The 24612-nt window shown below is 40.2% G+C and overlaps 3 protein-coding genes across 8 annotated transcripts; 2 read left to right on the top strand and 1 right to left on the bottom strand.

Annotated features, from left to right (window-relative positions):
* Positions 1-21: 21 nt before the first annotated feature.
* tm9sf1 (transmembrane 9 superfamily member 1) lies at positions 22-8555 on the top strand. Of its 3 annotated transcripts, XM_041967723.1 has the most exons (10): positions 22-158; positions 377-491; positions 2148-2359; positions 2799-2930; positions 3250-3372; positions 3459-3817; positions 6129-6283; positions 6451-6636; positions 7657-7930; positions 8025-8555. In XM_041967723.1, exons 3-10 carry the CDS (start codon positions 2195-2197, stop codon positions 8416-8418), a joined length of 1788 nt encoding a protein of 595 aa, XP_041823657.1. In that variant the 5' UTR covers positions 22-158; positions 377-491; positions 2148-2194; the 3' UTR covers positions 8419-8555. The 3 variants fall into 3 exon arrangements, with proteins under 3 accessions (XP_041823657.1, XP_041823656.1, XP_041823658.1); XM_041967722.1 differs by having other exon boundaries at positions 24-491; XM_041967724.1 differs by having other exon boundaries at positions 24-500.
* Positions 8556-9095: 540 nt separating this feature from the next.
* nanog (nanog homeobox) lies at positions 9096-11525 on the bottom strand. Of its 3 annotated transcripts, none has more exons than XM_041967741.1 (5): positions 10912-11525; positions 10491-10595; positions 10219-10391; positions 9983-10126; positions 9096-9740 (listed from the first exon to the last, which is right to left on the bottom strand). In XM_041967741.1, the coding sequence occupies exons 1-5, from the start codon at positions 11315-11317 to the stop codon at positions 9387-9389; spliced, it is 1182 nt and encodes a 393-aa protein (XP_041823675.1). In that variant the 5' UTR covers positions 11318-11525; the 3' UTR covers positions 9096-9386. The 3 variants fall into 3 exon arrangements, with proteins under 3 accessions (XP_041823675.1, XP_041823676.1, XP_041823674.1); XM_041967742.1 differs by having other exon boundaries at positions 10494-10595; XM_041967740.1 differs by having other exon boundaries at positions 10219-10595.
* On the top strand, positions 10751-24523 carry ipo4 (importin 4). Of its 2 annotated transcripts, none has more exons than XM_041967717.1 (30): positions 10751-10831; positions 15684-15770; positions 15922-16001; positions 16087-16128; positions 16252-16381; positions 16462-16641; positions 16863-16928; positions 17026-17127; positions 17218-17301; positions 17705-17860; positions 17966-18019; positions 18109-18218; positions 18372-18480; positions 18781-18910; positions 19031-19144; positions 19497-19610; positions 19791-19914; positions 20057-20168; positions 20255-20397; positions 20474-20551; positions 20645-20702; positions 21243-21348; positions 22208-22401; positions 22494-22544; positions 22764-22889; positions 23040-23266; positions 23368-23500; positions 23596-23700; positions 24001-24070; positions 24243-24523. In XM_041967717.1, the coding sequence occupies exons 1-30, from the start codon at positions 10766-10768 to the stop codon at positions 24371-24373; spliced, it is 3282 nt and encodes a 1093-aa protein (XP_041823651.1). In that variant the 5' UTR covers positions 10751-10765; the 3' UTR covers positions 24374-24523. The 2 variants fall into 2 exon arrangements, with proteins under 2 accessions (XP_041823651.1, XP_041823650.1); XM_041967716.1 differs by lacking the exon at positions 10751-10831 and adding an exon at positions 14978-15383.
* The last annotated feature ends 89 nt before the right edge of the window (positions 24524-24612 follow it).

The following is a 24612-nucleotide window of genomic DNA, read 5'->3' as shown; positions in this document are numbered from 1 at the left end:
TTGAGATTGAAGGAAATCCGGTCCATCAGAAAAAAATAATTGAATCGTTGTGTGACACCTATAAACGCTTAGTTGTGTTTTTAGGTGCCTTTAAAGGACACAGAAAACACAGTAGTTAAAAAAATATTAGAGCTCGCGAGATTCCGGCAACGTTACAGGTGTGTTTTTGTTTCTCCTCCCCCTCCAGAAAACTGAACCGAGTCGTCGTTATTTTTATTTTTTTTAAGGTGACGTGTAGTCGGAGCCCTTCTTCTACTCTTCCTCATGTGTCAATAAAAGTACTTGCTGTACCCGGATATGAACGCAGGGAATAGCCCACATAATACGCGGGTAAACTGTTTCCAGGATGCTCTGATGTAAGGTTATGCCTTTACAGTGAGCTCCACTGTCTGCGCAGACCGGGACAGGAGAGACTGTCGGGGCCTGGAGTCCAAGGAATCCGAGGCGGACAGACTGGTTTGTCTGCTACATCGTGGCTGGGCAAGACGACGGTGAGATTGGTAACCCATATTTTAAATGTGAGATTATGTAGTGGTTTACTGTCTTCAGAGTTCAAAGGAAATGTTACTCTTTAATCTAAAATAGTGTGGATGTAGGTCTGATGATTGTGAAGAGGGGTCAGTGAGGCCCCTTCTCATTACACAGATAAAACCAGACATGTATGATGTGCTCTTTCTGACCTTGTTCTTCCTGCTTTTCAGAGAGGAATCTAGTAATTATAGCCTACTGCTGGTCTCACTTGAAAGATATCTGCAAAGGCTTTCTTAAAGAAAAGTGATTATAGTCTTCAGATTAGTCTTGTTCTTTGACTAGTAGATATAACTAAGGTCTTTCTAAACAGATCTTTCCAATCTCATGTTAAGTTTTATTACCAGTAAAGAGGTCAGAAGAGTCAGACCGGCAACTGTGATGCTCCTCTGAAGCCATGAGAGTGGACTGTTTGATTCAGGGGACAATTGATAAGTAATTAACTAGTAATATAAATTTAGTGTTGCATATAGTTATTCAGTCTTTGATCTTCTCTTTCCATGTTGGGCTGAGCAGCCATTAAATTTAAAGGTGCGTTTGAGCCCTTAGTAATACTATTTTTGTTTGGCATGAAATAACTTTTTATGGCCTTAAAATGACTTCCTTACATAAAATGCAAATCCATGATTACCAATTGATATATTCTCTTTTTTGCTTATGATGTTTTCACCAACCAGTTTGTACTAATTTCTCTCTGTGGCCTGTGCTACCTTATCCTTTCATAACTTGCAGGACAGGCAGGTTAGCAATGCAACAAGTGTTCACGATCCGTTTCTCTTATGTTCTACAATGAGCATACAGACTCAAAATGACACCATTGATGTCTGATTTTGCTCAAGATATGCATTTTAACAAATAAAACAAAATAAAAAAGCCTCTTATTGATATGTTAGCAAAGACTAGAAAGATTATTTTCATCTGACAGGAACAGTATATTGCAAATCTTGAGCAACCTAACTCCTTATTTACAATTTGTAAATGGTCCGTATTTATATAGCGCTTTAATGTACCTGGGATGATACCCAAAGCTCTTTACATTATACATCACATTCACACACACATTCACACACTGATGGCGGAAGCTGCCATGCAAGGCGCTCGACCACGGCCCATCAGGAGCAATTAGGGGTTCGGTGTCTTGCCCAAGGACACCTCGACATGAACCTGACTTGGCCGAGGATCGAACCGGCAACCCTCGGGTCACAAGACGACCGCTCTACCTTCCTGAGCCATGCCGCCCTTCTTGTATCCAAGATGCCAGAAATTATTGTTGTCATTTAAAGTAACTTTGATCAATAGTTTTCCAGATCTTCTGAATGTTAAGTCCAACTCTTTTAAGTCCAACATAAGAGCCCTGGTGGACTGGTGAAAATGATGAAATGCTTTGTAAGTCTTGGTGGTTACAGTTTCTCAGCCCAGTTTGGGGTGTTTCTAAGTTTTCTGCTGTGTGTGTTGAAACGTTGCAGGAGTGACGCTGCACAAAGGCTCCTGTTACACCTCAAACGCTGACTTGCTTTCCTTATTTATAATGTGAATCAAGGTGGACGCCTCAGGACAGACACTGGTTTTAGCTGCACATGTTCATTGTAAACTGATGAAGTTGTCCATCTTTGCTGCAGGGTTTCCACTCTGCGGAACAGGATACCTCCCTGGTGGCTGTCAGAGGATGATGGCGCTGCACTGTGTCTTGATCCTGGGCTTGTTCTCGGGCTGGGCAGCAGGCTACAAGACGGGGGACAATGTGACTCTTTATGTCAACAAAGTGGGCCCTTATCATAACCCCCAGGAGACGTATCACTACTACACACTGCCTGTTTGCAGGCCACAGAAGGTCAGTCTTTATTTTGTCTATTTTTATGTATTGCAGCACAGTTTTGTTATGCTAAATGCTTTCATCTGGCCACAGAGTTAGAATTATCTCCTGTAAAATTATACAGAAGTATGTAAAGAAATTAGTCTTAAATCATGTCTAATATGTTATATGTCTGTATCAGAATTATTAAACTTGTTTTTGTTTTTTTTACAATTAAAAAGGGATAAAAATATGCAGAAATGTATCTTTAAATAACATAGAAATGTTAATGTTATATCCTATTTGTCCACATTGTTGCTGTTTGTGTTTGAGAAATTACACCCAATCACAGAAGAAAAGTTCTGTCCTTGTGTTGATGATCTCTTTTATTAATTACTTTTACAATGTTTAGCCCACTTTTAAAGGGTATAGTATTACATAATCTGACATAAATCACATTGTGACCCTCATTCATCAGGTACACCACAAGTCCCTGAGTCTGGGAGAAGTACTGGATGGTGACAGGATGGCAGAGTCTTTATATCAAATTCGATTCACAGAGAACACAGAGAAAAAAATTCTTTGCCAGCTTACACTTTCAGAGACACAGGTATTTACAAGGATAAACAACAATACTAGACAATTTTTTTCTGTTTAATGGATCACTGGACTCAAATGTGGTTTAAACAGCAAAATGTATAAATATATCTTCTTTTAAAATGCAAATTAATCGTGTTTCTGGACCAAGAAAGATTATTTAACTAATCTTTATACAAACACTGTTTAGGTTTAGCTTTCTTTTGTGTTTCAATTAAGATAAATTAAGAAAAATTCCATAAAAGTTTGGATGCAAACACTAAATTACCATTTATATTTAAGGCTGTAGAAACTGCTTCTGACCTGTGATTGTGTGCGTGTTTGTGTGTCAGGTGGATGAGCTTCGTGAGGCCATCGAGGAGTTGTACTACTTTGAGTTTGTGCTGGATGATATTCCGATCTGGGGATTTGTGGGATACATTGAGGAGAGCGGCTTCCTGCCTCACAGCCACAAGGTAAATAGAAACTGTTTCCTCTGATCCCCGATCAGTGTGCAGCGCTGCTCGTCGTTTATTCCTCACATCTCCTTTTTTTTCACCAGGTGGGCTTGTGGACTCACCTGGACTTCAATATCGAGTACAACGGCGACTCTGTGATCTTCGCCAACGTCTCGGTGAAAGACGTCAAGCCCGTTCCCTTGGAGGAGGGGGCGGGCACGGCGGTGGGCGGAGTCGGAATTGGTGGGGGCAGCGTGACTGTGACCCACACCTACAGCGTCCACTGGTACGAGTCCAATCTGCCTCATTCCCGGAGAGCCGAGCGCCTCAGAGACTACTCCTTCTTCCCAAAAACGCTGGAGATCCACTGGCTGTCCATCATCAACTCACTGGTGCTAGTGGTGCTGCTGCTGGGCTTCGTCATCATCATCCTCATGCGGGTCCTTAAGAATGACTTCGCCAGGTCAGTCAGCAGCTCTATATATCATTTCATATGTCAATCAACAGTCCCCGAAGTGGAATAAATTTTCTTTGGCTAAATTAAAATGTTAAATATTTAATTTGCTGTTTTATTTTGTTCTCTATTGTACATAGAATATTTGGGTGTTTCTAACGGCAGAAACAAACACTTAAAGGACACTTAAAGACATCACATTGGAGTAAGGCACATTATAATAGGACTTATTTATCTGCACTACAGAAGTTGAGAAGTTTTTGCCACAGTTAAGAGACTGATGGAGTGCATGAATGCTGGCTATCAGTTGGTTAAAATGGTGGCTTTAAGTCTTTCACACGTTAGCATTTTTTCTTTAATGTTCCTCTTTATTTCAGCGTGGCTCAGTGCATGAAGTATAAATCGTCCTTACAGTCCCAGCTTTCTAACAAAATGTTATATTAGCTTGTCACTTAGTTGTGCGACACATTTCAGCCGTGGATGGAAGCAGCTGAAAATGTCTATTTTCTACATGTTTAAGCTTGTTGAATGCCACATAGTGACAGTTTAATTGTGACTGTAACCTAACGGCAAAGTTGTTATAAACTAAAATGTGATGGTAATTTCACCTGAAGACCTCATTTCATCAGGAGCACAGATTGGGAAAAGCATGACGTGTAAATGACGTGAAAAACCTTAAAAAAGAAATAAAATCCAGATATTAAGAAATCAAAAACATATGGCAAAAATCCCATTCACTACTATACAAAGACTTGAGCTATTTCATTCATTCTTCATTCAGCATGTTTGTAACTCAGCACAATAATGACATTTAGTGACTTTCCAGTTTTTACATCCTCTTTATAAAATGCAGTCTAAACAGATAATTCTTACTCATGTAAGCAGCTGGCAAGATAATGCTGTACATGTTAATGCCACCCTATGATGCAGGATGTGAGTGTATTGATGTAGACCAAAGATAAAATTCTCAATAATAATGCGCTGGCATGGTAACACTGAAAGATTGTGATCACCTGCAGCCAGATGTGCAGCAGTGTCTTCTCATATTGCTGGTTCAAAATTAAATTTTTTACTTTAACTTTCTGGTTTTAACGACTCGTGTTTTTGGGGCTACTTAGCATATCGTCTTATTCCATATCACTAAACATCATTCACTCAAATCAGACTTAATTTTACCTGACAACATACATATGTTATACATCCTTATTTGGACAAGCAAACATCTTTTAGTAAATATCAAACTAAAACACAATCATCAGTAAGCCAGGTGAAAGTGAAGCAACCCAAAACTCAAACATCTGACTTCATAGATTGTCTGAAGTAACTGTAAATAATGTCATATATGTCTACTACTTATTACTAAAGGCTTTGTCTAGGATTTAGTAAGCTGGACAAACTAAGGCGTAGTCATGAATCTTAAACAGTGTTGATGGAAGTGTCCAGTTCTCGGAGAGAAGTTAATCTTCATATATGCTGCCAGCTTATATGACCAAATATGTCTACAAGGAGCAATGCAAACTAGCCCTAACTTGCCACTGCACCTAAAAAAAAAAGATAAGCAACATGTTTTGTTTTTCTTTATAAATATCAAACAGATTTTGTGGCTGGTGCAAAATAATAGTAAATCTGTTCCTTAGTTTTAGTTTGAGTTATAATTTTAAAAGGTAAGTGCTTGTTCCTGCCATGCCTCACATGCAGCTCGTACTTGTGCAGTCTCTTTCTATTCGTACAGGAGTTTGCATGCTGTTTGTTTACCTGCAACACCAGGTCCTGACAGTCCCGTCGTTTACAATGTACACCACGTGTAGATGAATTTTAGACTCAAAGAATTTATCAGAAGTAAATTCTATCTTTCCTTAACAGACCTAAAAGCACACACAGGCTTCTCTGAAAACTTTTAGAGCACTATTTAGTTGTTGGCATGATGACACCAAACACCTTAATGGCAAAAAACATGCAGAACCTAAATATTACAGGTTTAAAAAAATATTTTTTCTACTTTTAAGTCTCTGAGGAGGTTGTAATTATTGGCACCACGTGTGAAACTGAAAAATTAATCGGCTTTCTGTTGATAAAATCACAAAAATTACCTATAAAATATCAGTTTTTATATGTCATTAGGGGGGTATTACATTCGTTGGGGTATTACTGTTTTCATTAGGCCCAAACATTGGCTTATTTGTTAAAATATTCTTTTCTGGTATGACTGCAGGATGTTCTGGTTAGAGATCCTCAGAGCCAATAAAAGTTTAAGCAGAAAGTATTTTTCTTTAACCCGCTAATGGAGTTAAACGGACGAAATATTTTGTGTGCCATGCAGGTACAACGTGGAGGAGGAGGGCGGCTGTGATGATCTGGATCAAGGAGATAACGGCTGGAAAATCATCCACACTGACGTCTTCAGATTCCCCCCTTTCAAAAGCCTGCTGTGTGCCGTGCTGGGAGTTGGAGCTCAGTTCCTGACCCTCGCCACGGGTGAGCATTAAGAATATGGCTGAATATCTACACACACGTACACAGGGCTGTTATCTTCTAAAGCAGCATCAGGGACGGTGTTTATACTGAGCACCAGACCTGCATAACAAAGATAGAACCAGACCTCAGATGAGTCGGATCCGTCTAATGCCTCCTCATTGTTTCAGCTATTATCATCATGGCGCTGCTGGGGATGTTCAATGTCCACCACCACGGAGCCATCAACACAGCCGCCATCGTGCTGTACGCTCTGACCAGCTGTGTGTCGGGCTACGTCTCCTGCAGCTTCTACACACAGATCAACGGCCAGCGCTGGGTGTGGAACATCATCCTCACTTCATCTCTGTTCTCAGGTGAGCGGACGCCTTCCTGTTGAGGGGTGAATCGGCTCTGAAGAGTCCTCTCTTTATTAGAGCTTAGAGCTCAAATTAACCTGGTCAACTGCATTATGTATGTTTATCATCCACTGTTTACATCCCTGTTTAAAGGATTGTTTGATAAATTATTTAGGGCAGTATTTCCAAATTCACAAAATAGTTTTAAAGATTTTCTGGAATGCCGGTTACTATTTTCTCAGCTAATGACAGCTTTGGTTGTCCCGTATTCATTTTTATTTACTTAGTGTTTAGAAAGGGAACATTTCGCCTGGCTTTTACCTGTTTATTTTCCCCAATTAAGAAATGTAGTTGTAATACTCTCTATTTTTCTTGTGCTTATGGAAGAAGTGAGCAGACTTGCTTAATTTGTTACAGCTGTGTTATCTTTCAATACTAAATAAATGATTAATTAGCTTATCTGTGAAATATCACTGTCAGGAACTATGCAGTAAAGACATCGAGAACACAGACAGTAATTTCAACAGGGTTTTTATTGACCCACAAAAATCCAAAAGAAGAAATAAACCAGACCGTCTATAAAGGAGGTTAACTAAATATAACGATACTCAAAAGTAACCTAAACTAATCAAACTCATCTGAGGAAAACTAAAATAATGACTCATGAGGGATTTAAAGAGGTTTGGCCAAACCAAATAGCACACAGGGGGAAACAAAATGGCTTACAATAACTAAACAAAGTCTCAAACTAACCAAACCCGATGCAAGGTAAAACTAAAAATAACAAATTAATAAAGTCAAGTGTTTGTGTCTGTAAAGAAACGTATTGTGAGAAATAAACGAGTGTGAAACATTAACACTATGGGGCTTGGGCCATCACTTTGCAAGACTTTATTCAGCTTTATGAAACAGTTTGGAAGAAAAAGAATTAAGCAAACCTCATGATCCTTTTAATTTTAGCAGCCCCTCCAAGGCAACACTACAAGAGCTGATTAAAACAAGAAGCAGCCTTTTACTGACTCTCATCCATTCATACAGCTCCCCTGTTCATCACTTGGAGCGTGGTGAACTCCATCCACTGGTGGAGCGGCTCCACTCAGGCTCTACCGGCCACCACTGTGCTCCTCCTGCTGGGTGCCTGGGTCCTGGTGGGCTTCCCCCTCACCGTCATCGGTGGCATCGTGGGAAAGAACAGAGCCGGCAGCTTCCAGGCGCCGTGCCGCACTCGTAACATCCCCCGGCAGATCCCCACGCAACCATGGTACAAACATGCAGTGGTGCATATGGCCATCGGTGGCTTCCTGCCCTTCAGGTGAACTAAATTTCCTCTTAAATGATGAAAATAAGGGAAACGATTATGATTGTATTTGCAGTTTCACACAGTGAAATCCTACTTTCTCTCTCAGTGCCATCTCCGTGGAGCTGTACTACATCTTCGCCACCGTGTGGGGCAGAGAGCACTACACCCTGTACGGCATCCTGCTGTGTGTCTTCGCCATTCTCCTCTCAGTAGGCGCCTGCATCTCTGTGGCGCTGACCTACTTCCTGTTGTCAGGTGAAGACTACCGATGGTGGTGGCGGAGCGTGCTGAGCACTGGTTCCACCGGCCTCTTCATCTTCGTCTACTCGGTTTTCTATTACAGGAACCGATCGTCCATGAGCGGCCTGGTGCAGAGTACAGAGTTCTTCGGGTACTCCCTGCTCACAGCGCTGGTCTTTTCCCTCATGTTGGGAAGTGTGTCCTTCTGGGCCTCACTGGCTTTTATCCGCTACATCTACCGCAGCCTCAAGATGGATTAAACAGTATCTGCGTTCAAACACAAACAATTCTGCATAGAACTGGACTGGACAGCATTCACTTTCATTTAAAACGCATATACATCTCCCATTGTGTTAATGGGAGAAAAGAAAAAAAACAGGGGCCTTGAACTCATCTTCAATAGCTACCATTGTTGAAATAAGGGAAAACTGGTGGATGTGTTAAATTTAATTTGGGGGAAAAGAATAAAAATGGACTTAAAAATTCATGACAAAGGGACAGTTTCTTTTTATGAGAAGTTTATGGGTAACACGTATCCTGTGAATTTAAGTCATTGTGGGGCATCATCTGTTCTGGTACTTCAGCCTGTCAGGGCAGCGTGGAATTAATGTCTTATTTGCTGCATTAGACTGGTATACCGTCAGCTGTAGTACATTAGTAATGTAGTTTTAAAAATGCAGCGGTATCTGCTACAAACACTCCTACAGCCTGATGAGAAACATTATTTTGCACCAGCTCTGAGGCTCCTCATGTCCCTGCAGTGGATGGAAGAATTGATGCCTTGTAGATAGAAATGTTGCATCACGTTGGTGATGAGACCAGCATTGTAACTGGACTCTATAGTCAACTTTGCTTTTGATGTAAATAATCTTTTCAATAAAGTGCTTTTTAATACAATACAGCAAAAAAAAAAGCTTTGCAACTTTAGTTTTTTTTATTTTCTTTTTAGAAAAAAAAAGAAATGTAGTGCAAAAAAGTCTTGACAATTTAGATTTGAACTTGTATATTGGGGAGGAAATGCATTCATGTGCATCAGTATATTACAAGCTGGATACATGTGCCATTACTGAGCACAAAGAACACACCAACATACAATAAATAAACTTGATGTAAACCCTTTTAAACATGTGAAAAACAAAGCATATGTAGATCCAGCCTTAGAGAAAAAAAAAACTTAATTGCTGAAGCATAAACAAAAAATCTATTTAAACACACCAACAAGCTTTAGCTACAGCATACCATTGTGCACCGTGTCAGGAGTTAAAGAGCCTTGGCTGCTCACATTCTCCCCATCCTTGCTTTCAAAGCCTGGATTGTGCCCAAAGTTGTTTACATTGGTAGTAGTGGTTGGGTTGAATCCACTGGGGTGGTATTCAAAATGGCTACCTGGTGGAACAGACCACCCAGCCACCTGGGACCTGTTGGGCACTGCAACCTGTGTCGAGCTGGAAGACCAGGGTGAGTAACCAGCAGATCCATTGCTGCCCATAGCAGCCAGATAGTAGGCCAAGTTCTTCTGTGGATTCTTCCTGAAAGTCGCCATGTGTTGGTTGTAATGTGTTGGTTGCCCTTCTCCCTGATACTGAAAAGCAAATGAGTCAAAACATAATTTAGTGTCAAATCTAAAGCTTCCTGTTATTACTGACGTGACATTTTGTTTGTTATGCCTTGCCTTTAAGGCCAAAAACAATGACTACAGTCAGGCCTCCATAACAAGCATTTTGCTCTATGTCTAAAGCACATTTTCTCTGATATTAGTGAACAGAGAAATATAGGCTAGACATTTAACTGTACTAAAACTGAATATAAATAAGACAGACTCACAGGGGGGATGTGTGGAGCCATGTTTGAGAAAATGGATCCATGACCTGAGCTGTCCTTACTGACGGCATAGCGCTCCGATACCCAGCTTGTATCTTTCTGATGTCTCCTCAGCTTCATCCTCCTGTTCTGAAACCAGGTCTTCACCTACAAACAGGATGAGGGAGATCCCAAATAGAAAAGATTTAGTATTGTAGAGTATTTTTGTTGGCAACATTCAGATGCCTTAAATTCTTCACCTGTTTGTAAGTTAGTCCAGTCATTTCGGCCAGGTTTTTCATCTCAGCTGGGGTAAGGTACCTCTGAACACTGAAGCGCTGGACAAGAGCGTTCATCTGACTCTCTGAGAAGGCTGCCCGGACCTTAGCTTTAGGGGTGGTTACAGCAGGAGTGCTCTGCTTTTTTGGGTCAACTGAAGGACAAGGTAAATGTGTGGCATCATTGGCAGCCTCATTCTCTATCACAGAAAACGTCTTGGGCTCTTCCATCAGAGAGCTGGAAACATCCTCACTACCATCCGGACTCTGGCAGATGGCCTCTGCATCTTTCTCAGCCCAGGTTGCGGGGTCTGCCTGGGGGAGACTTCCTTCCCTGCTGCTGCCAGAACTCCATGAATCTACATGAAGAAACGGCAAAAAACAAAACCTATAAACACAAGAAAAACTCCATTTTTTTTTTTAATATTTTGTGACTTTGGTGCAATTTTTATTTATGCCACCAGATGGCACCATCTTATATTTGCTAAGCTCTAGTGGGCGCCATATTTGAAAACCTTTTAAAAACAGGATGGACGCAAACTGGACTTCGTTGTCAAAATTTGAGAAGGTTATAGCTACAATTCTGCAAGGAAATGTAAGAACTGACTATATAAATTACGTTTATGCCTAATAAACCGTGTTAAAATGCTGGTTCCAGAGGTGCTGGGCACATACCTGGTGAGGCGTGTGCCTCGGAGTCACTAGCAGAGTCGCGCGCGGTCCGCCTGACTTCATTCCCCGTCGCTTCGTACCCACCGGGGTGTTGTCCGGCCAGGAGCAGACGGCCTGCCTGGGTATCACCAATATAGACAACCCCGGAGCCCTGGTAGCAATGCCCATTCACGGCATGCAGCTCAGGGCTGCGAGGCGAGGACTGTTCCCGGTTCTTGGAGGTGGTCGCGGCATAGTAGGTCTGCATTTCCCCGTTGTTGTAGTTGCTCAAGTTCGTGACTCCATTTTCGCCCCAGCCGTTCAGGTTTCCGTGGTTCTGCTCGGGCCCAGGCTGATAAACCAGACTATAAGCGTAGGTGTGGTAAGAAGGCTTATAGTTATAAGTTACCTGTGTCTTCCAGTCTGCCATTTTTAACTTTCTACCACAAAATGTGTGTCGAGATAAAAGTTTCAACAAAGCCTCAAATGTTACATCTAAAATAGCTTAAAAATACCGAAAAAATAAGACATTGAAAACATGCGATAAAAACAAGTTTTGAGCAAAACCACGGTCCTCTACGTTTGAAAATTGCGCGCTACCGCGTCCCCTCCCAGTGTCTTATAAGGAGGTGTGTGGGTGTGGACGTGGACGAAGATGGGTGTTCACATCAGAGCCAATCTCTTTGATTCTTACCTTGGGGAGTGGCGGATCGAGCATTTTTATTTGCCACTTACGTTTTTTCCTTTAAGATCCTTTATTTTATGTTCTGACTTCCAAATGAAAACAATTTAAAACAGTTACAAGAAGTTACTAAAATGAACATTTTAACATTATCCCTGTAAATTAATTACACCTGAGTTCAAACTGTCAATTTCTTTGTCCAGAGTTTAATGTCTGAAATTAAATATTCATGTGAGCTACGTGTTAGTTGCTAAAGGAGCAACTTGAGAAATTGCTCCAAAAGGCTCACAGTCTGGTAATTTTAGTTTTATTTATTTAATTTTACCACTGTACACATGTAATTTGCATCCATCACAACCTCTCCATTCCTCTTTTTTTAAAGAACATTTATTTAAAAATCCTCTTGTTTAGAGCCATTATTTCTGCAGATACTGAGTTCTCATGATGCCTTTTGCTAAAATAATTTGTATTTGTAAAAATATTGGACTAAAAACTTTTATTTGTTTGATTTGAAATAGTGTGCACAATGCAGATAGAAAACAAAGAATGCCCCCCTTAGGCTATAGTTTGTTTAGGGTGGGACAGTTGTCAACATTATTGTTATTATATTGTATAAGATTTTATATTTGACACTTCAGTGGATGTGGATGATATTGCATTGTTGCACTGTTGTTGTTTTTTACCCTAGGACATTCTTGAATTAAATTTCAGTATCTAATTGTGGATTCTGTGTTACAGCCTGTCAGATTCATAAATGTGCAGTTTTTTAAATTAAAATAAATGATCGAATTTGTGGTAAATTATGATTACATTTGTTTTAGAACTTAAATGCTCATAAAAATCATTTATATCCCCAGTGAGAAAGGAAAAGCATTGCATCTCGTAATTTTGTGGCATTGCTTTAGCATTGCTTCTGCATGCATGAACTTAATTTAAAGCAAGCAAGTTTTTGTGTCCCTTTTTTACATTCAGCATATAACCTCAGCAAAATAATTTTCTTCGATCTAAACATCAACGTTAATCAAAAAAGCATTAACATGCTCACTTGGCAGCACATAACCTGTAGGGCTTTTTAAACCTTGACCACATTTCTGTGGACTATCTCTCCTGCATGACTATGCTTTCACTAAACTCAACTCAGCATTAACTGGCTAAATACAGCATATTGGGCTTAGTTCTTAAATAGTTTATGATCATCTTTCTTAGTCAGCACTTTTTTTAATGACTCAGAAATCTCTTACTTTATTTATAGTCTTACAGCACATTTAACCTCAAACATGAGATAGTAACTGTTTCTTGTTCACAAGAAGAGAGGAAAGAAAAACTAAACTGCTGCTTCAAATCTCCACAGCCCTCTTTCCTGTACGGTCATGGACATGTTTACACAAACAGCTTTTTCCCTTTATTTGCAACTCTTTTCACAAAGATGAATGGCATTAGCTTGTGTGTTACCATCCAAATGGTGTTTGTGCTCTCCCTTCTTGCCTGTATTGATGTGGTAATGATCCAGTTAGCAATGAAACGATGTGAGAAGAGTGAGCCTAATGGGGACATTATCATTTCTAACTGATTTCTGGCAGGACAGGTTGTGTTTGTCTGATCTTGGACAAGCCAATGACATAGGAGGGGGTTGATATTGTTGGGTGTATAGGGGGAGGGTGAACAGGTGTCCAGTGCATTAGCATTGGTATGTGCTGAGTGGATTGCAGGTTGGCCTTTGATGACCAAGTACACTGACTTCTTCTTTTAGGAGTGTTTGTGGCAGGCAGTTTGGCATTGCAAAGGGTTAAAATGTGCAAGTTAAAGGTTATTTGCATGTTGCATGTTGTTTCCAAAACATGGTAAATGGTTTCAGCTGTCAGCTGATTGTTTGAATTATTCAGAATAACTTAAGATTAATCTGTTGGTTATTCAGATTTTTAATTTAAGTAAGTTCATTATTTGATCTATATCGCAGAAATAACAGACATCTTGAGCTCCATATTTGTTGACTAGAAAACAAGGAACAAATTGGTTCATACTAAAAAAAATCTCACCGGAATAAACAATAATGGTTGAAATGTCTTTTTTGTAAATATATACAACCCAAATCAGGAACGTTTAAGACAGTATGTAAAATGCATGATTCTTATATACATACATTTTTGCATATCAAGCCTGCAACACATGAAAACAAAGTTAGGATACAAAATGTTTTACTACCTTGTTTTCATTTTACAATAATCTGCCATTGAGGGTGCCAAGTGCTTAAAAATTTGGCTATTTTACCAAATTCTTCTTGAAAATACATCTTAGGGTGTGCAAAAGCACATGGTCTATGCCTCTATTGGGGGTGAAGTGAGGACTATTGTGCAGTACTCATGCCCTCTTTCTTTTCAGCTGTGCCTTTGTGATGCATGCAGAATGTGCTTTTTGTTGCCTTGTTGAGAAATGCATGGACCTTTCTGGAAAATATATGATCTTAAAGGCATCTTTAACACACACAATTGCTCTAAAGTCTCTGTGAACATAACTGCATTGATGCTGCCTCTGCAGAAGTTTTTGCTAAGTGCACTGATACAATCCCGTACCATCATACGCTTTTGGTCTTGTTGACAACAATCTGGGTTATTATTGTTTCAGAGCAGTCTCTCTCTCTTTCTCTCTCTCTCTCTCTCTCTCTCTCTCTCTCTCTCTCTCTCTCTCTCTCTCAGAAAAAAAAAAAAAAGATGATTGAACACTGAGATTGGGCTAATCCCAATACACTTTTCTAGTCCATCCCAGGTGCCTTTTAGTCCAGAAAGGTCTACAGTATCTTCATGTGCCCCCATGCTTTAAACAGTAAAATTCCTCCAGATTTCTTAAATTGTTTGAAAATATAATGCACATAGAATCATAAAAATGTAAATTCTTTATAATATTTATTTGAAAACCATTTTTTAACAGGCCAATAAAATTTTCATGCATTGCATTTGTTAATTAGAAATCCTCTATGCTTTTCCAAAGCTCAACTTTCCATGAAACTTTTTCTCACCACATAATTATCCCTAAATATTTTTATTTTATTTTATTTTATTTTATTTCACCTGATTTTTTTTATCAGGGTTTTTTTTTTTTAAACTATCCATGGTTTCTCTTGTGGTTGCCATGTTAACTCAGATGTGTCCTAAATCATCAAGGCCTGAAAGGAATGTTTTTATTAAAAATAATTTACTAATAATATCGAACTATTTTAAAGGGAGAATAATAATAATAATAATAATAATAATAATAATAATAATAATTTAATTAAATTTATTCCCGAGTAGAAAATGTGAGTTATCCTCATAAATGCAGGGTTTCGAAGACATTTAATACATCCTCCTGTGCAGTAGGGGGCGCTGTTAGTTTCTATCAGAAAGCACTAACCTCCGCCGGTCCCTTTAACTGAACTCACATGGAACTCCTGGCCGGTTCTGTCCCGCGTGCAGCCTGTCCGAGCATTCACGGACTAGTCCGAGCTCGTGGATCTAATCTGTCGCTCTTGATTACCAAACTTCACACACGACTATTTTAGAGCAGTTATTTGCGGCAAACTCGATAGCTGGCTTCTAAACCTGCACAGAAAGACTTTGTTTACACATTTGACAGCTGTAGCACACACTGGCAGCCGGCCACATCACTAAAGGACAAATCGTTCATCTCCGGATTTATTTTTAAAAAGCCACGGTAACGGTTACAGAACAAATTAACAATTTAAAGCGTCGGTGACAGCTTTTTAACGATCGAGATGACGGAAGAACTTGAGCAGATTCTGTCGCAGCTGACACAGCCTGACAATGCAGTTATTCAGCAGGTAACGCCACTAACAACTTTGTTTAAACTAACGCTATTTTCCAAAAATATGACAAGTGTGTAAACTAACGCCAACGGTTAAAAAAAATAACTGTTATCAAACCAAGTTAGCTAACAATTTAACGTTCGAACGTATCGGCCTGTTAACTGTCAAACTGGTCGAGAGACTGCTATCAGTAAAGCAGCTAACTTAAATCTAAGTCAGTGTTTGGGGCTCGGAGTAATTCTGTTCACTGTGATTTCCATACAGTGTTAGTGACAGTCATTATTACTCACAATGATGTGCTTTGTCCCCTTTTAGGCCACAGCCCAACTAAAACAGGCTTTTAAAGATCCGGCCATCATACCAGCCCTGTGTACTGTCATGAGTGGTTCCCAAAACCCTCAGGTAATAGAGTGTGAGAAATAAGAGAAGTATTTTACCATGCAAGAGTGATCGGCAATATAAGCCAATGCAGCAGATTTATGTAGCCACTAATGTAACTTTTAAGCAGCTAATGCAAACTAATCTTTTCTTTGTTTTTACTGTTTACATGCAGATTCGCCAGTCAGCTGCAGTGATGCTGAGGCTGAGAGTAAAGAAGCACTGGAGGAAAATAAGCCCTAGTGACAGAGAGAGGTTTGCTTTGTACTTTTCCCACATTCCGTTTCCAACTATTGTAAATCAGGTTAAATTAGTTGTGATGTTACTGGTTTTTGTGCAGCCTAAAAACAGTGGTGTTGCAAGCCTTCATGCAGGAATCAGAGTAAGTGTTTTGATGTTATTGACAGTAACATGAATGAAATAACTGAATGAATACTAAATTCCATGCATGGAATATGTGTGAAATGTCATTTTGATCTGTTGCTCATGTACTCACGCTTCGCAGGCACACAGTGCAGCACTCGCTCTCCCAGCTATGCGCAGTCATGGTTAAACATGAGACACCAGACCGCTGGCCTGCCCTGCTGCAGCTTCTTAATCAGTCAACTAAGAGCACCAACCCTCATGACAGACAGGTGCAATAAATAAATAAGTCGCTTGTATTTTATATTTATTGTTTTGGACCTGAAGAATAATCACGCCTTTCTTTTAACAGGTTGGCCTCCTGTTGCTGAATAAGGTGATAGAGTCCAACCCTGAACCTTTCAAGCCTCATTACTGCGAGCTGCTACAGCTGTTCAGTACTGTGCTGCAGGACCTCAACAACCCAACAGCTTTGTACTACTGCATCCTCACGATTACAGCCATAACTGGCTACACTGGCACAGATGAAATTGTGAGACAACACTGCTGTTTTTTCTTTAACCTTTTTCAGGACCAGTATGTCAAAATTACATATGGATGTATAAACTATTACAGCTGGGGATCTTTTAAAATCAGCCATGCGTTACTTTAGATTAATCACTCATTATCTTCATACTGTCGTCTGTCTAAGGTCTTAATTATAATCAAAAAGACACTTTTTAATGACAAATATTGCATTTTATTGTTCTGCAGAAGCTGATGCAGTCTATCATCCCAAATTTGACTGTTGCGCTAAAGCACCTCATCAAAGCAGATCAGGTAAAGTGATTTTGAACTACTTCTGGTGGGTTTCTACCCAGATCTGAGACTACAGATGAATGAGATTCTTTAAATCATTGAGTTTGTCTCTAATTAGGATCAAGCCAGTGAGGCCATGGAGGTGTTTATTGAGCTCATGGAGATTGAGGTGTCCATTATCATGCCTCATGTTGCTTACATTGTTAATTTCTGCCTGGAGGTAAGATCAGTAGTTTGGTTTTGCAAAGTTTTACTAAGTTTTATGATTTGTCTAACATCTAAAGTGACAGAAAACCAAAATGTTTGTTAGGTGGGCAGCAACACGGAACTGAGCGACTCGCTGCGAGTGAAAGCGCTCTCCTGCATCACTTTCCTCATCAAGCTAAAGAGTAAGGTAGAGTCATCCACAAGCTCCTATAAACAAGTGGTTAACATTTGTCCTTCAGATTGTAGTAAGTAACACCGTTCACGAACTGCACAAGTCTACTGCATCTGCAGCCATGCAGTACCTCCATTCTTGTCATGGTTATTTCTTCTGTCATCGCTACATGTTAAAATGTTGCCGGTTCAAAGGCAAAATTCTCAATTTGAGTTTCCTACAAAAATGTTAACGTTGTTGGAGTGTAGCATACCTTCAGGAGAGACAAAATCAACAAAATCATTAACCTGAATGTTGTAATACTTTGTTTCAAAAGTGTCTTAAGTGATTGAATAGTTTTTATAAAATCTAGCAGAACTGAAGTCATTGGAATAGAAGCATTTATAAACTAAAATAAGGAACTTTTTCTGGTTTGCAGACGGTGTTGAAGCTGAAGCTGCTGAACCCCATCCTGCTAGCCATTTTCCCTATTCTCACTGCAGCCCCTCCACCTGGTGAACAGGATCCCGAGGATGAGGATGACGACAGTGGCAATGGCACAGACAATGAAAACCCCAAACACTGCGCAGCTCAGGTGGAGAACAGCTGCTCAGGACTGTGATTGAGCTTTCTTAGGAGAATGTTAACATTTCTGTGCAGAACCAAGGAAAGTGAACTTGTTCTGTTTGCCTGTTTTCAGATGATTGACACTATGGCGCTCCACATGCCTCCAGAACAACTGTTTAAACACATCGTAAGTTATTTAGATGTTAACTAACTGCTGAGCAGAACCTGGACTCGTACAGCTGCTTTACAAAACATCTTTTGTATCTTGTGCATTAGATCCCCCTCACTCAAGGCTGCCTTACCAGTGAAAACCCCTATCAAAAGAAGGGGGGTCTCATGTGTCTTGCTGTGCTGGCTGAAGGATGTGCAGACCACATACGCACCAAGTACGTCCAGAAATAAGTGGCCTTGACTTCAGCTTTTATGAATTAAATTTTCCATTTAGAAAAATTGCAGGATTTTGGTGTTTGTTCTAAAATTTATTGCAATCACCAGGATTTCAGGCTGTTTTCCTTCTTTTCTTTTCATATTAATAACAGGATGCTGTCATCAGTGCTGCAGACAGTATGCCAGAGTCTTTCAGACAGCAATCAGGTGGTGCGCAATGCTGCTTTGTTTGCCCTCGGCCAGTTCTCTGAACATTTACAAGTGAGTTATGACTCACTTATCACGTGTAGCGTTGTGCTGTTCAATTACTATTTGAGTAATGTGCTTATAAATAGATATTTCTGCTCATCTTTTGGTATGGTGACAGAGTCCACCTACAGTTTAGAGGCTGTGTTTAGATCAGAGATTGTGTGTACAGGAGCTAGGAAAAACTATCAATCCTCTAATATTTTGTTAGATTACTGCTTGTGTTTTAGTACAAATATGTGTATAAATATCTAGTTCATGTAAAATGTAAAACTCAGTTGTTTACCATGTGGCCTTTTTTTTTTAACTTCCTAGCCTGAAGTGAGTAAGTACTGTGCAGAATTGATGCCTTTGCTGCTGGGCTACCTTTCATCCCTGAATGAGACCAAAGTCGGACATGTCACTAAAGCCTTTTATGCTCTGGAGAACTTCATGGAGAATCTAGGTAAACTAAAGAAATGCTCAAGCATTGACTAATTGACCGTTTGCACTGTTCCCACTTACACTAGACATTCAGTCCATGCAGAAAGAAAAAAAAAAAAAGCTAAATTGTTTCGTTAAACAGGAGCTGATATTGAGCCCTACCTGCCCACTCTGATGAACACCATGTTGTCTGCTCTCAACAACACCAGCAACCTCAAAATAAAAGAACTGGCTGTGTCTGCCATTGGTGCCATTGGTAAGAGTTTATCCAGATTTAATCTTACTGAGAAACAATGCATTGCACAATTACTGACCACAAAGGGCCCCAATCAGCACATTCAACTAAAGAGGGTGATTTTTTTTTTCCCCTTGTTAATTTTGTTTACCAATTGTTTATTGGGCACTTAAAAATTAGTTTTGCTTCTAAATTCAGCTGCCAAAAAGTCCAAAGTGACATATTAAACACTCATTACGTAACTTCTAGCATCAGTTTTCCAGTGTAACTGTGCCCTGTGTGAAGTGAAAACACAAATGTGCTTAAACACAAGCCATCAGACACATTTTCAGAGTTACTTATTTCCTGAATTACTTTGACTGACTTTTATCAGCAAATGCTGCCAAGGAGCTGCTGGTTCCCTACTTCCCTCCAATTATTGAAAGCCTCAAGGGTTTCCTGACCACCACCACAGAGGAGATGAGGTCTCTGCAAACTCAGTCTTTAGGTAGGTGACTTCTATAATTGTATCTAAGCCTAAAACTTTGTTTTAACAGTTTTTTTTCCAGCTCCACTTAACTACTGGTTGTGTCTTGTAATACAGTTTTCTAAGTTTTTAGATCACTGTGGACTCAAACGAAGTCACAAACTTGAGTAAATGGCACACGTGCTTTGTTTTTGCTGTCAGATACTCTGTCCGTACTGGCCCGCACCATTGGCAAAGATGTCTTCAGTCCTCTTGCAGCAGAGTGTATTCAGCTGGGCTTAAACCTCACTGATGCCATTGATGACCCTGATCTGAGACGCTGCACGTATGGAATTCAGAGTTTTGTTTTTAACCCTTAAACAACATTTTTAAGAGCAACCTTTTCTTTATAGGCTGAACTACAGGACAGCTTAAACCATCTGTACGTGTCTCTGATTTTCACATCTCACTGTGTTTCTGTCTATCAGGTACAGTCTGTATTCTGCCGTATCCACCGTCAATCCTGAATGCTTGACTCCCCACCTCACTGCCATAACAACCGTAATGCTGCTCGCCTTAAAGTCCAATGAAGGCATCACGGTACAGACACCCTGGAAACGGTTTCTCAAACTTTGTAATTTAAATGCTTTGACGTTTGACTTTTTATATCCTTCTTTTCGTTACAGGCTCACCTCGAAGAGGATAAGACTTTTGTCTTACTAGATGAGGATGACGACGATGACCATGACAACAATGGAGAAGAAAAAGCTACAGAGGACTTTTTGGGAGATGAGCCAGAGCCAGAGACAGACATCAATGATGTTGCAGGGTTTGTTCATGTACACAAAAACACATTTACTATTTCTGTTCATCAGCAGACAGCTCTGACCGGCTTCGTGTTTCAGGTTCAGTGTAGAAAACTCCTACATTGATGAGAAGGAGGATGCCTGCGATGCTCTGGGAGAGATTGCCTTCAGCACTGGGTAACTGATATTTACATCGGGTCTGATTTTAATCATTTTGTTGTAAAACCTGCTTTTCTAGATCTCTCTCTTTGGTGTGGTTTTCCCTGACAGTGCTGCCTTCCAGCCCTTCCTGGAGTCCAGCTTCCAGCAGGTTTATGAGATGAGAGATGTAAGTCCGCCTGATCATCCCTTTTTGTTTGATGCATACAATGTGTCTCAGCAGGTGTGTGTCAGTCAGGGGATTAATAATGCCAGTCTTAACATCTATCCATTTTCTATACACATTTCCAGGGCTAACACACATAGACAGACAGTCATACACACTCAACATGTTTACTTAAGAATGACCGGTTAACCTAACAGTTAACTAAATGCCTTTTGACATATAGGACAGTGTTGATGTGTCTTTTCTTTGGCTGACAGAGTTAACTCATAGAACCTCTTTGCATCATGAAATTTCTTGTAAAAAATATGTAGATCGTAGCTTTCTTCTGCGTTATTGACTCCCAACCCAGTGGAGTTGGTTGTATGTTAGTTTTTAGGTACATTGATAGAAATTGAATGTATTCGTAAGGTAGGTATTTGCTGTTATGGAAACCTGAACAAGCAACACACATGATTCCAGTGACCTGTCATATGTCTTTGTGTGTTAATATGAATGTTTGTTCTGCAGCGCTGACATACTTAATGGCTTCTTTTGTCTTTCTAGTTTCCCCACGAGGACGTCCGCAGGGCAGCACTGGGAGCCATGGGCCAGTTTTGTCGAGCTCAGCACAAAGTGTGGAAGGAGAATACTACTGATGCCAACCACCAGGGTAACGCTAAATTCAAGGATGGATAAACGGTTAAAGCTGCTTTCTGCACTAGTGGAGATAAATAATTAATTTATAATACAGTCATGTTAAAAAGAACGTGCATGTCATCAACAGATGACAGCTTAAACCATGTTATATTATTTATTAAAACCCAGAGCAAAATGCTTCAGTGATGTATGGAAACAAGTCCATCCTCAATGCTTTTGTAGGAACTGAAACAGTTTGTAGCAGCCGTCTGCTGCTGATTGATGCACTGATTCACTGATCATCAGCAGGTGTCATTACCTCTATAAAAAGCTCTGGATACCAATGTAAGTTACAATGCTCAATGTATGGCTCATGAAACAGGACAATGATCATAAACACTGCAGCAAATTTACAACAGAATAGCTGGAAAAAAAATAATAAAAATCTTGCAATGGTCCATTCAAAGTCCAGACTAGTCTGGAACGCTGTGGTGGGACCTGAAGAGAACTGTACTAAAACACAACCTCATTGAACTGAAGCCACCTTGGAAAGTTAAATGAATCAAAATTAGAGAGAGAGACTGATAACATCATCCAGCAAACCATTTAGCAGTTTTTTTTCTACATTTGGACTCAGCGTGATATATTTTACATCTTAGATTGTGTTTAACTTACTTTAAGACTTTATGATGATGAGACGATGCGTTCAGTATGGCCTGATGTAAAACCTTAGACTTGAAAGTGGATTTTCTTTCTTTTTATTTGTCGTTATAAACTGCAATGTTGCATCTTATTCCAAGTATTACTTTTTCCTTTTGAAGGAGATGTCATTAAAGACTGTTGAGAAATTTGAAGTCTCCTCATGGTTCCCGTTCATCTTGTTTCTTACCCAGCCCTGCTGAAGTTACTGGATGTGGTGCTTCCTTGCTTTCTGGAAACGGTGCGAACAGACCGCGAACGCCAGGTTGTAATGGGTGTCCTCGAAACCATGAACAATATGATCAAGTCCTGCAAGGAGGAGGTTTTCAAAAACCCGTCACGCCTCAAGGAGATCTGTAATGTCATACGTGACGTGCTCGCAAAGAAGGTGCGAAAAGAAGCTAGTGAGATTTTATCACTGTGATAACCTAACAAAAAAAAAAAAGAAGCATCCACATCTCTTATTTGTTTTCTTTTCAGACTGCTTGTCAGGATGGGGGTCATGATGAAGTTGATGATGAAGATCAACAGGTGCTGCAATCACTCATGAATGTTTGTCTGTACATTCCTTATTAAGGAATATGTGCTACTTGGCAACAGAGAAAGAAATCCAACAGAACAGTTTAAATATCTTCTGTTGCCCTTAATAAAGTGCGCTGCATTCATCAAAGTGATTGATGTAAAACTGAGGAGTTTCTTTCTGCCTGATCAATTATTCAGTGTTTTCTGTTGATGTACCATCTGTTTTAGGCAGAGTATGATGCCATGCTCCAGGAATTTGCAGGGGAAGGAATTCCCTTGTTGGCCTCATCTGTCCCTGCAGACAAGTTTGCTCCTTTTCTCAACGACCTGCTGCCTCCGATCATGAGCAAAGCTGTGAGTACACAATCCACAACACAGGCTTATTACAGCACTTCACCATGTCTGTTCAAATTCCTCTAAGTTGAACCACATGCTCATTTTTGGATTTCTGATTACATAGATGCAGAAAGTCTCCTGACAGACTGATGCTTTTTATCTTTAAAGAAATCCTCGTGCACCGTGGCAGATAGATCCTTTTCTGTGGGTACTATTGGAGAAATCCTCCAAGCCCTGGTGAGTGCACCAGGAGGCCGAGGGCTGGCAGGCCGACTGTCCAATCGCTTGCTTCCCGTGCTGGTTGCCGGAGTGAAGGACCGCGATGCCGAGGTTCGCAACAACAGCGTGTTCGGGCTGGGAAGCCTGGCTGAAGCAGCTGGACCTGTCATCGTAACGTATCCTTCTCACCTATGTGTTTGTGTTCTATGTGGAAGAAGTGTTAAATAAAGAAGACGTAATCAAATAAACGAAGCTAATCCTTAGCCAAGTGGCTCAGAGACTATCCCATGATGTTGTCTGTGTTTTCTAACCTGCTAACCAAGGAGTCTGACCTCAGGGTGATCGACAACCTGTGTGCTGCCCTCTGCAGGATGATCATGAGCAACGTGGATGCTGTTCCTCTGGAGCAGGTTTGTTCTGGCCTGCTTAACTAAACATGACCAAAACATGTTGTTGGTGGGTGGAAATTCATTGCAGAGAAATGACATGGTGTGTTCACTGACAGGTTGTGCCTGCCCTGGTGACACGTCTTCCACTGAAAGAGGATCTTGAGGAGAACAAAACTGTGTATAACTGCCTGGCTATGCTCTACAAACACAATCCTGTCCTGGTACTGTAGAAACTCCATTTTCATCTGGTGTTAAAGGTGTAGAAACTCCATTTTCATCTGGTGTTAAAGGTGTAGAAAGTGTGTGTTTGAACAAAGGTTCATGTCTAGTATGAATCTGCATTTGGTGGCAAAATCACCCAAACATGAGGTTATTCTAAATTCATTATTGTTCATGTTTAGAAAGATGTAAAGACACCATTACAACAGTCTGTTATATTTTTTTATTGAATCTTTTATGTCAAAAAGTGAATTTCTGATTCAAGGATGGAACTTAAATGCAGCTTTTGTTTCCCCTTTTAGATTGTAAAGTTAATGAAGCCCATAGTTGCTGCTTCCAGTGACGTGATCGACAACAAGGACGTTGATAAAGGTGAAAAAAAAATTGAGTTTGTATTTGTTCATCTAAAGTTCTAGAAAAGCATTGCAAAGCATCACCAGTCTGTGCCTGCATGGAGCTCTGCTCAGTATTCTCTTCTGGTTTTACTCATGTCTTCAACGATTTGCTGTCATCCCTAACTCCTGGACCCCCTCCTTCTCTGCAGAAACTCAGAACACTTTGCTTGTACTGATGAGAGAATTCGCTCAGAACCACGCCGCAGACTTCCAAGCTGCTGCACGCTCCCTCCCTGCAGAGAAGCAAGCCAAACTCAGCGCAGCCATCAGCACTTCATAGCTGAAACACACCCTTCTTCTTACTGGTGGCAGCCAGCCAAGACGATTAATTTTATACTGTAGGTGGGGAATGGGACGTTTGTGTGCTACGTTTCTCCAGAATGATCTAAATACTGCACTTCAGCTGTTCTACTAAAGTTCTAACATTCAGCATTTTTGCTTCTAAGTATAATTTATTTGTTCCTCTGCATTCAGTGTTGACTTTTTCTTTATTTTGTGAGTTCTGGTTAACATGTTTTT

The sequence above is a fragment of the Melanotaenia boesemani genome, chromosome 18 (assembly GCF_017639745.1).
Source record: "Melanotaenia boesemani isolate fMelBoe1 chromosome 18, fMelBoe1.pri, whole genome shotgun sequence".
Classification (NCBI taxonomy): domain Eukaryota; kingdom Metazoa; phylum Chordata; class Actinopteri; order Atheriniformes; family Melanotaeniidae; genus Melanotaenia; species Melanotaenia boesemani.
The sequence above is the reverse complement of the archived record's forward strand: the minus strand, read 5'-3'. Positions and strand labels throughout refer to the sequence as shown.

Bases quoted from the DNA above. Each gene is read 5' to 3' on its own strand.
- tm9sf1 (XM_041967723.1), top strand. From the start codon at position 2,195: ATGATGGCGCTGCACTGTGTCTTGATCCTGGGCTTGTTCTCGGGCTGG. The intron at 2,360-2,798 runs GTCAGTCTTTAT...CTCATTCATCAG, and splicing joins CTGTTTGCAGGCCACAGAAG to GTACACCACAAGTCCCTGAG. The intron at 6,284-6,450 runs GTGAGCATTAAG...TCATTGTTTCAG, and splicing joins GTTCCTGACCCTCGCCACGG to CTATTATCATCATGGCGCTG.
- nanog (XM_041967740.1), bottom strand. From the start codon at position 11,317: ATGGCAGACTGGAAGACACAGGTAACTTATAACTATAAGCCTTCTTAC. The intron at 10,596-10,911 runs GTATGTGCCCAG...TTCTTCATGTAG, and splicing joins CGAGGCACACGCCTCACCAG to ATTCATGGAGTTCTGGCAGC. The intron at 10,127-10,218 runs GTGAAGAATTTA...TCCTGTTTGTAG, and splicing joins CTGGACTAACTTACAAACAG to GTGAAGACCTGGTTTCAGAA.
- ipo4 (XM_041967717.1), top strand. From the start codon at position 10,766: ATGGACGCAAACTGGACTTCGTTGTCAAAATTTGAGAAGGTTATAGCT. The intron at 19,915-20,056 runs GTATGGAATTCA...TCTGTCTATCAG, and splicing joins CCTGATCTGAGACGCTGCAC to GTACAGTCTGTATTCTGCCG. The intron at 20,552-20,644 runs GTAACTGATATT...TTTCCCTGACAG, and splicing joins GAGATTGCCTTCAGCACTGG to TGCTGCCTTCCAGCCCTTCC.